The sequence below is a fragment of the Odontesthes bonariensis genome, chromosome 18 (genome assembly GCF_027942865.1).
Source record: "Odontesthes bonariensis isolate fOdoBon6 chromosome 18, fOdoBon6.hap1, whole genome shotgun sequence".
Classification (NCBI taxonomy): Eukaryota; Metazoa; Chordata; class Actinopteri; order Atheriniformes; family Atherinopsidae; genus Odontesthes; species Odontesthes bonariensis.
This window is the reverse complement of record NC_134523.1, coordinates 23418714-23436251: the sequence shown is the minus strand read 5'-3', so window position 1 is coordinate 23436251 and position 17538 is coordinate 23418714. Positions and strand designations below refer to the sequence as shown.

The following is a 17538-nucleotide window of genomic DNA, read 5'->3' as shown; positions in this document are numbered from 1 at the left end:
TCCCTTCTTTTTAAGATTTTAGGATTATCATGACAAGGATGACGGACAATCTAATCAAATATGTCTCAAACTTTCTTGATGATTTCATCCAGATGTGAGACTTTTTCTTTCTTTTTCCCCATTTTAGGAGGTCATTAGCAAGACAGCATGAGGGTCATCGGGCAGTAATCTCAAGATTAACACAGATTACAGAACCCAGAGGTAGGCCAGAGATGTGGGACTAATCACTCCTTGGCGAGCGCAATCCCTCCTGAAGAGGTGAGGCAACAGTCTGAAGACGGGGACGTGCTGTGAGGCTGGAAACGATTAGTTGCAAAATCCGCAGGATAAGATTTAGAAACTCATCTTCGTCCGAGGGGGAAGAAGGGAACGTAAGCAAAACGGAGACGGAGATGAAACATGAGCTGAATTTGATGAGCCAAACTTCTCATCATATCCAGAAGAAACAAAAGTCTCAAACTGAAATCTAAACACCAGCTTGGCTTTTCTTTGTAATTACAAATCTGTGTAACTGACACTGCAGCAGGAGCAGAGCTGGAGCTCCTCGCCCGACCTTTGGCCTGCACATCTGTCCGCTCTTTCTTGTGCTAGAAGAGAGATTAAATCCCTGCGCTTCATCTTTCTTTTTCACCACTGGGCTCCGATCTCGACTCATAGAAAACTCCATTTTCTCAAACCCCACCCTCCTTCCATCTCTCCATCCATCCACTCATTAACATCCCCTCTAACCTTTGCTCCACTTTTCAACCATCCCTAATCTCCTCCTCTTGCCATATCTCTCTTTTCTACCATCCTCCATGAATCAATTGCCCCAGCAACTGCTCACCAACGGGCCTGACTTATGCTAGATTCGTCACTGTGGTGTCATGGGAAACCCCTCGCTCCTCTGAGCCTCATCGATCGGTCTGCAGGGCCAGTCGGGCTCTTGCCGCCATCTTTTCTTGGACCGAAGCACAGTGGCCACCTGCCTGATTTCTCCTGTGGGGCTTTTGTCGAATCGAAATGCAAAAATGTTGGAGCAAATGTCCAGACGTAACCGCTCCCTGCTGTCGCTGGTCCTCACCTCTTTGGCCCTCACCCTGTCCGTCTCAGCGTTCTGCACCTCCTACTGGTGCGTGGGGACGCACAAGGTGGTGAAGCCCATCTGCCTGTCGCCAGTCAAGATGAAAAACTGTGGCAAGAACAACAGCCAGCCATACACCACAGGTGAGGCTGGGAAGTGCTATTTGAATCCACTTTAATGATCTAAAAAAACCTTGATGAAAGATTGTTTTCTAGCAGAACAAATTGCAAATACCAGCAGTTCAGTTGCAGTTGATTCTAAATTTGACCTATAATCCACCCTGTAATTGGAGTCATTAAAAATGCACTGTGAAAGTGTCTTTGATTGAAGTTTTTTCAGTTAAATTTCAGACAAAGATCAAAATGCGTTTCTTAAAATCCAAAATGTAAGGTGTACATTTTCAAATGTTAAGAATTCTGTCATGATAAAACTGCCCTGCTTCTCAGCGTGAGTAACTCCTGAAAGTGGCAATTAATCACATAATAAAGCTCCCCCCTTGGGGACCTGGATATATATTCTGTGAAGCTAAATGAACTAACAAGAAAACTACACTGGAAAAAAATCTTACCAAGTATATTTGTCTCATTTCTAGTCCAAATAACTCATTACATTTAATATAAGACACCACTGCCTAACAAGTACTATTTCAGCCAGATATAGGGACTTGTTTGAAAACGATAGATCTGGAATATCTTGTTAAATGAAAAAGTCTTGAAAACAAATTGTTTTGAGTCATATATCATATGACACAAGCTTTTTTTTTTTTTTTACATTTGAAGAGCTTTTTAAGCTAATTTCAAGATCACTTTTTATCTCAAAAGTCCCAAATATCACATCTTATCTCAAGAAATCTTGACAAGCCGATTTTCACTAGTTCCACTGGCAGATTTATTTGCTTATTTCAAGCAAAAACATCTTGTATTTGTTGTTTTTTTTACTTATTTTTGGAGGGGATTTTTTTTCCAGTGTAAACTATAAGCATTTATCTGGTGTTCTGAAGTCCCAGCTTCAACATTTCCACACAACAGTCACATGTCATGTACTGCAACTGTGTCATAAACTAGCCACAAACATGATTAGATTTACATGAAATCTACAAGCTTTGCTCAACCGCATGACGTATAATTCATTGGATGTAGTGATCTGGGCCTGAGCAGATCTACATGCTCAGGCTGTCATAAATCTCCTGAACAATGTTCATAAAAGTGTGAGATGTCAATCTTAAAGCTTTGATTTTTATACATTTTTCAAGGGAGATTCCCATAATCCCGGCTTTGTTCTAATCTCAGCGCTTTGTATCTGTGGCTGTATTTTCTATGGATTCTTCCACGTTCTGTAAATCGCTCAGTTTTAAGCCTATTTGTTCTCCATGTAGGTTAAAAACAGAGAAGATGACTTATACAAACATTATTGCAGTCTGTGACCCAGACGAGCCTCATTTCAGTGTTTCTTGGTTCACTTTTCTCATACTCCTGCAGCTCTGTTCTCTTTATCTCTGCTCTGCAAAAAATAGAAATAATCTTGTAATCGTGATTAATGATTCAGTTCAAGTCCATCCTCTGTTTAACTCCATTGTTTTTGGTCTTACCCCACTTTACTTTCCCATCACATTCACCTCTATTTTCACCATCTTTCCTTATCCAGAGACCCCCACTTCGGATTCCAGGGACCCGGCCACCAACATGACGCTGTCTCCTCTGCAGAGGGAAGAACTGGCTCGAATAAGGAAGAGACAGCTGACCAACGCTGTCCAGTACATCTGGGAGACAGGCGAGGACAAGTACATGCTGAGATACTTCCACACCGGCTTTTGGCTCTCATGTGAGAAACACAATGAAGGTCAGTGGCTGAGGGAGCAGATGATCTGAACAGGGACTTTACATGAGGATTAAACATTATGGAAGTTATATTGAAAAATTGAAAAATATCTACTGTAAAATCTAAAACTTGCTAAAAACCAGCCTCTGTGATGATATATTTGCAATAATATTCCTTCAATCATAAGACAGGAGTTCAGTGATCTGGTTAACATAAATCACTTATTTACTAAATTAACACTAACACTCTGCTTGGTGATGAACATATCTGTTGTGCTGCCTATGAGTATGTGTCAACATGATTTATTCACAGAAGAAATGTGGTTTCACTGTGTTTTAAGACAAAAATTAATCAGTATTATGGCCTTAATTCTTTTCTTTTTTGCATTTCAACTGGATCAAAATGGTGAAAATAAACCTCAAATTGTACTTTTTTAGAATTGAAAGTTGAGAAAAATCAAACTCAAGTTCAGAGTCAAAGCTCTGTTCTTCAGCTGAAAGACAAACTATTTCTGGCCAGCTAAAGCGTGACCATACCCTCAAAATGAAAGAAATAACACTCAGAAGTTGTTTAAATTCTCTCACGTCGGGAAAAACAACACATTCTTACTCCAATCTTATCTTAATATGACACCAAGTCAAAATTCCCTTATCATCACTTTGCAATCCACAAGGAACTGTGACATTTTACCAGTTATCCCTTTGCAGAGGTAAGTGATGCACTGGCTGCTTCAATAGTAAACGCTAACAGGAAAACGTGATTTCACAGGGATGAACTTCAGCAACTAACAGGGACTGCATCTGGAGGGCAGGAGAGGGGTTAGATACCAAAGGTTAGAAAACCATCATGGTGTCAAAATACATAATAGGATTGAGGAATCCCGCAACTTTTACATTAACATGTCAGGAAACCCTGCAGGTCCATAAGTGATATCCTCCACATTCAAAACGTTTTTCCTTGCAAGATACTTTATCCCTGATTTAGCCCAGTATCCAATCCTTCAACTCAAGTTAAATCCATGTCATATACTGCTTCATTAGCCCTGAGAGAGCAGTACACACCAGTTTTATAATTTCACCATTTTGCTTTGAACAGGCAAAGTTTTTGGATTAAAGATGCAACAAATACACAAAATAATGCCAAATATTGCAAATAACACAGACAAGAATTGAAACAGGTAACTAAAATGGTGGTGGACATGGTTGGCTCATACCTGCTGTTGAGTCGAGAGACTAGAATGTGCAAAAACAAGTGCCAAAAACACTCTCAGTGCTCAAGCAGACCCATGATTACTGTTGAGATAGACTTACTATATATTATGACTCAGCTGTAGTCTTTAAGAGTCTCTTTATCTCTTACTCAAGATCAACTTGTACAAAACAGGATTACTGTTCCCGCAGGATTTACTGACTACAAAACAGTTTGAAGTGTTGTCTATTCTATGTTATCACTACAATGAGACCAGCAATGCAGTGTGGATGACCTTAATGTGCAAACATTGTTTTAAAAAGATTCTAATATAGAGTCACCGTAATCTCCACGGCAGATTAAACAGTCTGGTGGAATCGTGCATATTTATGCACCGATTCGTGCACCGATTTACTCCACATATACAAGTTTTGGGAGGAAATGAAGTCTAATTTTACTGCATACTTATCAAAGGAATCATGAGTGTGAACCTCGACATTTCCAGTAACAAAGATGTTGAATACATTGGCTGTGATACCCTCAAGCTTATTCACTGTCTGGGGAATGAAAACCAAAAGATTTGGACTGTCAAATGACATGCTGTTCCAGGAAAGGTTGATTGAAGTGTGTAACTCAGCTGAGCCATAATCATGTGGGAATGCCTGCACAGAGCCATAAAAAAGCAAAAAAAGCAATCAGAGGCTTGTATCCTCACAGTTGAAAAATGTGACTGTGATTGGTTGATAGTCAGCTGTTTAAAGCAGATTTTCAGCCTGAAGTTTGATCTTAATATTATCCACCAATAGGAAGATGAGCTAGTGGGTTCAAAGCAGGTCTCTTTATCATATTTCCAGGATTTATATACTGTAAAATTCCCGGCATTTGGAGGAGATCACATTGCATATGCTATCCTTTATGCAAACTTTTGATGTTGCCTGAGGTTTGAAGAAGGAGGTTGAAAAAGTGAACATCACAACCGCACAATTTTCAACATAAAAGACTAGATTTCTCACATTTCTGTGGGACGTTGTTGTTCTCAGGTGACGATCAGGAAGAAAAGTGTCGCAGCTTCATCGAACTGACACCAGGAGAGACACAAGGTCGGTTTAGTACCAGGTCTCCCTTCACAAAGCATAAAATGTAGAAAATTCATATTTTAGTAAACATGGCAACAATTTGTTTCCTTTTTGACGCTTTCAGGTGTGCTGTGGCTGTCTGTCATCAGTGAGTTCACGTACATCGGTCTTCTGGCGATGGGTTTCCTGCTGATGTGTGTGGAAGCGATCTGCCTCTGTACCAAAAGGGAGATGAGCTCCCTCAAAATCAACGCCTACGCTGCCATGTGCACCGTCCTCTCAGGTGAGGATACACAGCACTTTCTGCTAAGCCGTTACAAAATGGCATTCCTCAAAAGAGGGCATATTTTGGTTTGGGGGCTTTTCACTTTCTTTAAATGTGTTATGCGGTTTTCGTTGTGCATGTTGGCCGCCGTCCTGCAGGTTTTAGATGTTTCGCTGCTTCAACACACCTGATTCCGGTCGATGCCTCATTAGCTGGTTTGTGCAGAATTCAACAATCTTTTGAAGAGACCCATTTGATCTGAATCAGGTGTGTTGAAGCAGGGGAACTAAGTGACTAAAATCTCCACTGGGATAGTATCACACCTGCTCCAGCTCCTTCAGGTTGGATGGATTCTACTCGTGTACATCAATCTTTAGGTCATGTCCCAGATTCTCAATCGGAATGAGGTCTGGGTTTTCCCTAAACCATTTCAACACATTTAAAAGGTTCCCGTTAAACCAATCAAGTGTTGCTTTGGCAGCAGGTTTAGAGACATTTTTCTGCTGGAAGGTGAACCTCCGTCCCACTCTTAAATCTCTGGAAGACTGAAACAGGTGTCACCACCATGCTTCACTATGGGGATGGTGTTATTGGGATGATAAGAGGTGTCGGGTTAGCAGAGGTGGAAGAAGTACTGAAGTCTTGTACTTAAGTAAAAGTAGAAGTACCCTGCGAAATATTTACTCAAGTAAAAGTAAAAGTAGTACACCAAAAATGTACTTAAGTAAAAGTACTAAGTACTAACTTTTAAATGTACTTTTGAGTACAAAAGTAAAAGTACTGGGTACTGAGCAGCAATGGGCTGTCTTTCTCCATGTCATGGCTGTGCCATTATAGTTCTTAATTACATAACCGCAGACCTGCCAATGTCACTTCTAAATGCTCACAGCAATATACAGTATGTGTACTGAAAGATTGGTGTCGATATTGTGTGTGATTGGCAATACAGTGCATAGTTCTACTTCTAATTCTGTGAATGACAACACATTTACTAGTTTACCACTAACGGATTAAGTAATTTCCTTGCCAACATATTCTCCAACACTGCTCTGTTGAGAGCAGTAAAAGGAAAACAACAACTTATAAAAGGTGCTAGGACTTAATTTTTTTTTATCAACAACATTCTGTTACCACATCCAGCAGCATGTACAACAAACATGTTGAAGAAGAGAAACTATCTGTGTCTATGTTGGTGTCTTACGTGGTGCAAGAGTAAGAGAAGTAAATAAGATTAAAAAAGACACATGCTGAATTATCAAAATCTGTATTGGAAAGGAACACCATTCACAAAACCAACATGAAAACCATCTGAAAAGAGTTAAAAAAATGTCTCTGACCTAGGAGTGAAGCAACGTTAGCCTAAGCCAGACCCGTGACGCTGGATAGCAGTGTGGGCGGGATAAACGGTTGTCTGTCAAGTTGCCTCTGCACTCAACGCCACGCAATAGGATGGCGCAACAACCAATCAGAGCGATGAAGAAGGATTACGTAGTCAGTGCGACGGACCAACGGAGCAAGCTGGTAAATTAAACTTTTACCGTACCCGGTGGGCAAAACTCCGAAAACGTCCTTTTAAAAAAAACTTAAGTGCAGTTATCTGTTCGTCTCGCAAAGAAAACTGTATCTCTAAATTTTCTAGAGTCGCTGCCAAAGCCAACTCGAAAGACTGTTTGCTGGGCGCAGCCATTGTTTACCTCTCTCTGGAACTACACAGAGACTTTTACAGACTCTCTGACTACACACTGAAACGTAGCACCTCTGTCGTCACTAGGTAGCCCGGCCTCCGACCCCGCTCCTCACGATTTGATTGGCCCGATTAAGTTTCGATTTGCAGCCTCGCAAAACGACCACAAGTGACTAGAGTAGCCCGGGAGCAAATTCAATTTGCGGTCGCTAGTTCTCACATGAACTTGATTTGCACTCCCAACCGTAGCTCTTTGCTCACATCCACCATGTCATCTTTACTCTTCTTAAATCTTGTTGGACCCCCCCTGCTAAATTCAATCCAGTCCCATACGTGAGGTCCTGGGTGGCCAAAGGACACAGAACTGCCACAGACACACGCAGTAAAAGCAGAAAAAAAATAGGTAGAGGACAATCCGGACATGCTCGTGATGTGGGGTGTTTTAAACAACTAAATATGGTGAGCAAACATACTGTCTATTAATAGGCCGCCGTGCCAATCTTTGAATAATAAATATTTTTTTTACATGTTAGACCTGTTGAGAAATTAATTGCTGGCTGTATACTCAAGTCCCACCTGTGGTGATGTGGGCATTTGCCTATGTTTTGCGTACTAGCCTAAAATAATTATAAATGATCGTCATAACATTTATACCATGGATATTATTTGAAATTGAGGCTTGTAAGTCCCACTGCGTTTCAGGTGGACATTTTCATGTTGTTTTCAGCACCTTTTCTGTATACGTTCCGGGACCTGTGCGCGTCTCGTCATCCCTGAGCTGTCATATGTACTTTGCGTTCCGGCACCTTATGATTTACAAATTAAGCATTGACTAAATGTAACGAGTAACGACGTCAGTTCCAGAAATGTAAGAAGTAGAAAGTACAGATAGTTGTCCCAAAATGTAACGGAGTAAAAGTAAAAGTCTGCATTTTTATTTTTACTTAAGTAAGTACAAATTCCAGAAAAAACTACTTAAGTACAGTAACGAAGTAAAAATACTTCGTTACATTCCACCTCTGCGGGTTAGTCTCATCTAACCAGAGGACCTTCTTCCACATGTTTGGGGAGTCTCCCACATGCCTTTTGGTGAACTCTAAGCTTTTTAATCTGCATATTTTTGTGGAAAAAAAGGCTTTTTTTCTAGCTAATTTTCAATAAATCCCAGCTTAATGTAGTGTACGGTTTATAGTGGTCCCAAGGACGGATACACCAGTCTCTAATCTGGAGATTTTCAGCTTGTTCGGGTTACCTTTGCTCTTTTTGCTGCCGCTCTATAATTAAAGCCATCCTAGCCCTGTCTGTGAGTTTTGGTGGGAAACCCTCTCTTGGCAGGTTTGTTGTGGTGCCATATCCTTATCATTTTGTGATGATACTTTTAGAGAGCTCCTTGGTCTTCATGGTGATGCTCGCTTGGTGGTGCCTCTTGATTATTGTTGTTGCAGACTTTGGGGCCTTTCAGAACAGGTCTATATACTAAGATTGTGACACTACTAAGACACTTAGATTTGACCTCATTCAAAGGCAACTGGTCATTAGCCGCTTTCGGACTGTAGGAACCTTTGGCAGTTCTAATAACCTTTTACTCCGCGGGGCCGTTTTCTCCCGTATTCGGACATACAGGAACTCGGGGCTTTCGCCCTTAGTTCCTATAACCATTTAGCTCCTTCTCCGAGGTCGGGTCTTTTCATGGTTCTATAGAAGGCATCTGACGTAGGTGTTTGGTGGTCGGCAGCTACGCCCCTTGTCATGCTATCACAACTGAAATGTTTACTCATACAACACGGACACAACCGGCGGGTGTTTAATAAGTTAAACTTACACGTTGTCTCCTTTGTCTGCGGCGCTCTGCTCTCCTTTCTTGCTTCATGAAATGAAAAAGTATCTCCTGACTCTCTCTGTGTGCTCTTCCAGCCTCGATATTAGACGCCTGATGTGATAGTCCATGATTAATATCACCATCATGCAGACCATAAACACGGTGGCCTCCCCGCTCTCCATATTAGCTTCTTTGTGGTGTTTTTTCTTCTGTCCTTACTTTTACCGGGTTTTGTTTTGTTTGGTTTTGTTGTTGAATGTGGCGCTAAACGGCTAACGTAACAGGTCACTGACGCAGAGGGCTGCGCGCGGCGCATCAGTCCCGACTCATGTGCGAATGCAGACTGAAACAGTTCCGCTGGGGAAGGACAGTTATCAGAACGAAATTCAAGTAGGACAGTTCTGATAACTGCGTTCTTAGAACGGCTCTGTCTGAAAGCGACTATTTTTTGTTCCATATTGTCCTCCAAAAAAATCACTCAAATTAGAGGTTGTAATGCAAAAAATAGGAAAAACACCAAGAGAGGGTGAATAACTTTACAAACCACTGCAAATAAGTAAGGAGACTGCAGTCATTGTTTGAGATCCAAATGGTTGTAGTCATGCAAACACTGTGGACTCTTAACCAAATGCTCTAACTAGGTTAAACTCTTTTCCCCTCCTCTGCCAGGCCTGATGGGGATGGTGGCTCATATGATGTACACCACAGTGTTTCAAATGACTGTGAGCATTGGGCCTAAAGACTGGAGGCCACAGTCCTGGGACTACGGGTGGTCTTTTGCGTAAGTTGGTTTGTTAAGTCAAAGTAAATATCTTGTATTCTACTATTTATTCTACTTTGGCAGAATTAGTGTTGCAGCTGTAGCATGCCCATCCATTTTATTTCAACTTCCCCTGTCCCGAAGCACAGGAGTAAATTGTGCAAATACATCCCAATCAATGGGAAAATCTATTGGTAGGTCATCTACAAACAATGCTCACATTTTTTTTTCTTAATCTCTCCTCCTGCAAGTCTGGCGTGGCTTTCATTCAGCTGTTGCATGGCAGCCGCTGTGGCGACCCTTAACTCCTACACCAAAACCATCATCGAGATGAAGCACCGGGCCAGGATGAGATTAGAGGAAGCCCGAGCTCTTACCAGCGTCCCCTCCTACGAAGAGGTTGTTCAAGCTGGAGGGGGGGGGCTTTATTCCGTCAGCCAGCTGCTTCAGCTCGGACAGCAGGGGGCGCTCATGGATCCGTCGTGGCCCAGAGGAGTTGGACCAGCTGTCGGACCTCTGGCGTGCAGTGCTGGGGGAGTGCTGCTGGTTGGAGGAGGAGGAATTGGAGTTGGTGGTGCAGGAATGGGAGGAGTGGGAGTGGGAGGAATGACGACCATGGCAGGGGTTGGAGGAACTGGAGTTGGGATGGGAATGGGAGGAGTTGGGGGAACAATGGGAGGACATGGAATGGGTATGGTTGGAGCTGGGGTAACAATGGGAGGACATGGAATGGGAATGGGAGGAGTTGGGGGAACAATGGGAGGACATGGAGCGGGAATGGGAAGGCTGGTTGACCCTCATGGCATGGTGGTTGTGGAGGGATGTGGCGCTGAAGGATGTGAAGAGTGTGAACGGGAGATGGATGAGATAGATTACGGTCTGCAGGAGGACAGGGAGGACTCCCTCTGCTAAGACTAACGGAGGACAAAAAACTGAAAAAAAAAGGTCCGAAACCACAAGCCCTGAACAAATACCTTGAAATATATTGGTTAGTTTCTTGTGCAAGAGTGTTTTAAATGTCTGTATAAAGCATTTCAAACTCTCATATCATGAAAATGCATGTATCATCAGTCAAACAAGTGATTATGGTTTGGTTGCGCTCTCTGAGTGGCAAAGAGACAATGAACTCAATAACTGCTGACTGTTAGATCGGCTGGAAAACAGGGAAAACTCGTTTAAAGTGGGGAAGAGCTGTTGTGGGATTATCTGTACCAACAGATTCTCTAAGTAGGCACAGTGATCCGTTTACAGACTTCTGAATCGTAAAGAGAGCCAAAGAGATGATTGTAACTAATGCACACAACTTCCAGGCTCTGAATTGTGGATTTACAGACATCACCATTGTGTCAATTTATTAGTAAAAATGATTATTGTATCTACCTGCTGGGATAGGCTCCAGCCCCCCCCCCGCGACCCGACCGACGGATTCAGCTGGTATAGAAATAGGATGGATGGATGGATGATTGTATCATATTTTGACAGACCATGTAATCATAATGTTTTTACACTTGATGGATTTTGGACGATGGTTAGATAACAGCTTCAGAGTAACATTAGAGGTGCATTCTTCAAAGGTAATTTGTACAGAGGATTAATTAACAATAAATGTGCTCGAAATGTGTTCAAGTTAAGTTTATTGTGACATTTTGATGGCTGGCTAAATCAATCTTCAAACCTGCCTTTGTAATCTTGTTCCCAAAAGACCACATGTTAAATGTTTTCCTAATGTTTTACATCGAGGGGGTAACGGCTACCTTAAACACTGAGTTAAAGAATATCTTGAAACTTTGACTGTCTTGCATGACAAATAGTAGAAAAACCTGTCGGTGTACAACAGGGATGTTGTATAACCAGGCATCCAGATGTTTACATGCCTGCCTAAATGCATGGAGCTGGGTCCATGGAGAAGAGACGAAAAATCTCCAATAGATTGAACGACCTACAGGCAGACATTGTCTTACTACAAGAGATTCATTTACCAAAGACTGCAGCTGATGTTCTCACCACAGCACAGTTTCCTCATGTGTACTCAGCCTGTTACAACTCCAGACAAAGAGGTGTAGCCATTTTGATAAGTAGAAGAGTAAATTTCACGGTAAACTACAAAGTTATTGATCCAGAAGGCAGATTTATAATTGTTAACTTATTGATCCAAAATATGAGTTCATGCATTGCTAATATATATGGCCCAAATGTTGATGACCCCTCATTTTTTCACTCCTTTTTCACTTCACTCTCTGATCACTCAGATAACACACTCATCATAGGAGGGGACTTTAACATGGTATCTGACTCAGGAGTGGACAGGTGCAGTACTACAGGAAGTCAGCGGAACTGGCAGTCCACAAATGTTGTTAAACAATATATGAATGATTTTGGTCTTTATGATGCTCTCAGAGAGTACACCTTCTTCTCAGCAGTGCACCACTCATATTCAAGAATAGATTATTTCTTAGTTAGCAGTTCTCTGATGAGTAATATTTCAGACACCAAAATCCACCCCATCACCATCAGTGATCACGCTCCAGTTTCTATCACACTGAAGAATAACAGAGTTACACCACCAGTTAGAAATTGGAGATTTAATACATCATTACTTAAAGACCCTGATTTTATTGATTATTTCAAAAAGGAATGGTCTATATATCTGGAAAATAATGACCTGCCAGGAATGTCAGCTTGTGTTCTCTGGGGAAGCGGGAAAAGCAGTTATGAGAGGCAAAATAATCTCTTTTTCATCAAATAAGAAAAAGAGGGAAAGTTCAAGAATATCAGATTTAGAACTCAGGATTAAATCATTAGAAGTTGTCTACAGTGCCTCCAAAGAGGAACACATACTGAATGAATTACGGAAAGCTAAACTTGAACTAAATGAAATAATTGAGAAACAAACACAGTTCCTGATCCAAAGACTTCGCTTGGAGAATTTTGAGCATGGCAATAAATCTGGAAGGTTCCTAGCAAATCAATTAAAGATTAACAAAGAGAAAACAACAATCTCTTCGGTTAGGGATTCGGAAGGAAACATTACCAATGACCCTGATGTAATCAACAATGCTTTTAGGGACTTCTATAAAGCCTTATATTCATCATAAAATGATCCACCAGACAGAAACATAGATCAGTTTCTTAGTGACATCAACCTCCCAAAATTACAACTCGAACAGGCCACGGCTCTGGATTCACCCCTCTCAACAGGAGAACTTCATGAAGCCCTTCAACATATGCCTAGTAACAAAGCCCCAGGACCAGATGGTTTTCCAGCTGAGTTCTACAAAGAATTTTGGACTGTTTTGGAACCTACATTTCACAAAATGGTTTTACAAGTCAAGGAGAATGGCAGATTATCCCCTAACATGAACTCTGCTAACATTATCCTTCTACAGAAACCAGGAAAAGACCCTGTACTTCCATCCAGCTACCGCCCAATATCACTAATAAATGTAGACCTCAAAATAATCTGCAAAGCTCTCGCCAAAAGAATAGAAAAAATAACTCCCCTTATAATACATCCTGACCAAACAGGTTTTATAAAGGGTGGACACTCATCCACTAACACACGCAGACTAATTAATCTCATAGATTATTCTACCATCAACAACTTGGAAACCACAATTGTCTCTCTAGATGCTGAAAAAGCATTTGATAAAGTTAACTGGAAATTTTTATTTGCAGCATTAAACAAATTCGGGTTAGGGTCATACTTCATTAACTGGATAGGATACTATATAGCTTCCCAAATGCATGTGTCAGGACAAATGATCAAATTTCTCCAAGCTTCAGTCTGCAGAGAGGTACCAGACAGGGTTGCTCACTTTCACCCTCACTTTTTGCCATCTTCATCGAACCTTTAGCAGCCGCTATCAGACAAGATGGAAATGTTAAAGACATCCATCCCAAAAATATTGAACATAAAATAAGTCTTTATGCTGATGATGTATTACTTTTCCTTCAGAACTCAGAGACATCTCTCACTCACACGATCACACTCATAAATAAATTCTCAGCACTTCATGACTACTCTATCAACTGGTCTAAGACCACCGTTCTGCCCATCAACTGTAGTTTCAAGAATATACCTGCTATCACTTTACAGTCAGGAAATATTAGATACTTAGGCATAAACATTTCCTCCAGGCTGTCAGAGCTAAAGGCCCTGTCACACTGTTGCGTATTAGAGAAGCGTATGAGTTGCGTATGAAAATTAATAATATAATTTTCATACGCACGAAAAGTCCTTGAAAATAAAGAATGACTAGCGTATGAGTAGCATATGAACTGCGCATGCCCAGCGTACGTTTCAACGCGCCTATATCAGCAGCCTTTCCACATTACTCCATTATTGCAGTAGATGACGCGCTATCAACATCTCTCGAGACATTCATCTCGATCATGCCTAACAAGAAGCAATCGTCGTTTGCCCGGGCCCTGGGCCGAGGAAAAGGCAAAAAAACACAAGAATCATTCTCACCCAAACCTGCTGAAATGCCTGATGCACCTGCGGCTGATGAGTTACATGCTTCTGAGCGATCAAGATCCCCAACTCCTCCTCCTGACCGCTCCCGTGAATCGTCGGTTGCCTGCCGCCTCCATCTCCGCCCGTCTGGCGGAGATGGAGGCGGCAGACGGGCGGAGGCTATAAATACGCTAGCTGTACGGTACACCTTCATGCCAACATATGGCAATTTATGTCAAGTGCTCTCGACCCATCAGTAACGTACCTATATCGTACCTCTAGCGTATTCAGCGTATGCCAAGCGTATGCTTAGCGTATTAACCATACGCACAAAAGTTTTGAGCATGTTCAAAAATATATTTCTGCCTCAGCGTATGCCAACGTATGCCAGCGTGCTTGAAACGTATACAATCTATGCCTAACATTCCCCTGGCGTATGTCAGCGTATACCAGCGTATGAGTGATAATTTTCATACGCAACTCATTTGCTTCTCTCATATGCAACAGTGTGACAGGGCCTTAACAAAGCTAAATTATGTTCAACTCTTAAAGAGAGTAGAGGATGATCTCACTCGTTGGAAGACATTACCCATATCACTTATGGGGAGAGTCGCTACCATTAAAATGATGGTATTACCAAAAGTTAACTATTTGTTTTCAATGATCCCCATAAAACCATTCGCTACTTTTAAGTCACTAGATTCATGCATCTCCAAATTTCTGTGGACAAACAAACCACCACGAATTAGTTTAAAAACTCTACAGAAGACCAAGGACAGTGGTGGATTAGATTTACCTAATTTTCAGCACTATTTCTTAGCCAATAGGTTACAATATATATCAAAATGGTTTAAATTTAGCCCACTAGATGAACCATGGATAAATATAGAACAAGCTTTATGTGATAATATGGAAATCTCGGACCTGCCACTTATTAGTCCAAATGTAAAACATCACAAATGCTTCAAAAGCATTAACATCAGCACTTCTCTGACCGCCTGGTGGGAATTTCTTAAAATTACAAAGTCCTCACTTCTCCCGTGTAAACTTACACCCATCTGGAACAATCCTGACATCCTGCAAAACAAAAAAAATGCTAAACTTTACTCTATGGAAGAACAAAGGAATAAAACATCTGGAACATATTGTCCAAAATGGAAATTTTATTTCATTCGATACGCTCATATCACAACATGGGTTAGGAAGCAATAAATTTCTAGAATACCAACAACTTAAATCTATAATAACTAAGAAATATATCCTCCAACAACCAGACTTACAACTCCCCATTAGGGTAGCAGAATTTTTAAGCTTCTGCACACCAAAACTGCTATCAAAAATATATAAATTACTGTCTAAGATGGATGACACAATTTCTTTACCATCCTCAAAATGGGAGGCAGATCTATCCCTCAGTTTTAATTCTAACTATAACTTCTGGCCACAAATATGTTTGAACACCTTCAGAATGACTCGAAATCCTAATTTGCAGCTCGTACAATACAAAATCCTTTCAGAACACATTATACAGGACAAAGGATGTTCAGGATGGGTCTAACACACTCAAATATCTGCACACATTGCACAGATAACACTCCTGATAATTATGCACACGCTTTATGGATTTGTCCGCCTGTCCAGAGGTTTTGGCTTGAGGTCTGTGAGGACCTATCAACATGGCTAAAGTGTAGTATTCCTGCATGCCCCACACTGTGCATACTGGGTGACTTGGACAACATCAACATGGAAATCAACTCCGCACACATGGTCCTCACAGTGCTATGTATCGCAAAGAAAACTATTCTCATGAACTGGAAAGCAAAGAGGAATCTGTGTATTAACCAGTTTAGAAATGTTCTTTTAGATTATATTAGCATGGAAACAATGTCTGCCTCCTCAAAAGATCAACTGGCTGAATTTCATTCTCTCTGGTCTCCGCTGATTAGCTTTATCACATATTGGGGGTGGTGCGTTGCTGTCCCTCCGCTCTGGGCGGTCGATGGTGTGCTGTGGGGGGCTGTGTGGCTTCGGGTTTCTGGTGGTCTCTCGGGTCGTGGGAGCCAGGTTAAAAAAAAAAAAGAAATCTTGAGCCATAGTGTTGATGGCTGATTTAGCATGTGATAAGCCTTGTAAGACTTGTAAGAAGTTAATACATTTACAAAGATGATGATATTTTGACATAAAATCTAATAATCACTACAGTAAAACAAAATGTCACAAATTTGTGACTCAATGTTCAAGCTTTGTCTTGCAAACTGATAACTTTGTGATGTCAGAGAATAAAGTTTGATGTTTTTCTTGTGAATTCGATTCATTTAACAGAATAATTCAGAATTTCAAGTAGTTTCTCTGAAGCACATTCAAATTTTGGATACCTACAGTGGCTTAAAACTTGTTTAACTGCAGCTTTGTTCTATACTGAGACAGTTGCAGATAATTATGGTTCCCAGAGGATTTGTCCATCTAGCTTTCGTGATCCTCTGACTTTTTCTTTTGCCAGGAGATTCCCATTTGGGATTCTTAGTGAGATGACCAAATGGCTGCTGCACTAATGACTTTCCCATCAGCCTCAGATGCCCTCTGGTTGTACCCAGCATGGATGACAGAGTGAGAATTTGAGACACTGTACAGTACATTTAGTAATAAGTACATCGAGGAATAAAAGAAAAAGCAAGGATCAAAGAAGACAGAAAGAGATTTGGATATTTGGACAGATGTTTTCAGATGCTGGACAGAAGATTATGTCACTAATCTCCCCAGTCAAGGGAATGAGACCGAAAGAGAGGGATTGACATAATATAGGCAGTGAGGCAGTGACCTAAAACTTCCAGGTCACTGCCCAGCACTGTATGTGAACAGTAATTAGAAAAGTAATTTAAGGGGTTGGATAATACAGAAGTTATACAACAGTCACCATATGGAGAGTGAAGTGCTGTTCTATTATTAATCATAAATATATGTGACTGTGTTTTTAAGTTCATCCTTGATCAAATGTATTTAATAATTTAATCTTTTAACATTTTAAGGTTTCACTTTTTTATTGAGTAACTTTTGATATATGGTGCAATTAAGTCACTGAGTAATACTTTTATACAATTTTACATAACGTAGTGTATTGTTGACTTACGGCAGTTTGTGAACCTTAAAACTACGTGCTTCTGACGTGTTTTGGAATACAATAACCTTATTTTATATACATTCCGGGGCTTGAAACTGCCCCACAGCGCTCAGAGGCTGAGATACCACAGTTCATCACTTTGTTTTCCTGCTCCGCACCACACTGTTTTGCTTTGTAAGCTTCTGATGGCGTCTTTGTGGCCTCTTCAACATGACATCGAATTCATGTGTATGGCTGTACATGTACTGGATTCACACTTGGGTTTGTTTCTATTGGCGGTGGTGTTTCATC

At 41.0% G+C, this 17538-nt stretch overlaps 1 protein-coding gene across 1 annotated transcript; it reads left to right on the top strand.

Annotated features, from left to right (window-relative positions):
* The first annotated feature begins 991 nt into the window (after positions 1 to 991).
* LOC142367747 (germ cell-specific gene 1-like protein) lies at positions 992 to 10665 on the top strand. The gene is made up of 7 exons (XM_075449775.1): positions 992 to 1206; positions 2708 to 2902; positions 5110 to 5169; positions 5270 to 5428; positions 9583 to 9694; positions 9925 to 10194; positions 10459 to 10665. The coding sequence occupies exons 1-7, from the start codon at positions 1011 to 1013 to the stop codon at positions 10583 to 10585; spliced, it is 1119 nt and encodes a 372-aa protein (XP_075305890.1). The 5' UTR covers positions 992 to 1010; the 3' UTR covers positions 10586 to 10665.
* Positions 10666 to 17538: the final 6873 nt, after the last annotated feature.

Coding starts and splice junctions, on each gene's coding strand:
- LOC142367747 (XM_075449775.1), top strand. CDS start 1,011: ATGTTGGAGCAAATGTCCAGACGTAACCGCTCCCTGCTGTCGCTGGTC. Junction 1,207..2,707: donor CAGCCAGCCATACACCACAG/GTGAGGCTGGGA, acceptor TTCCTTATCCAG/AGACCCCCACTTCGGATTCC. Junction 2,903..5,109: donor ATGTGAGAAACACAATGAAG/GTCAGTGGCTGA, acceptor TGTTGTTCTCAG/GTGACGATCAGGAAGAAAAG.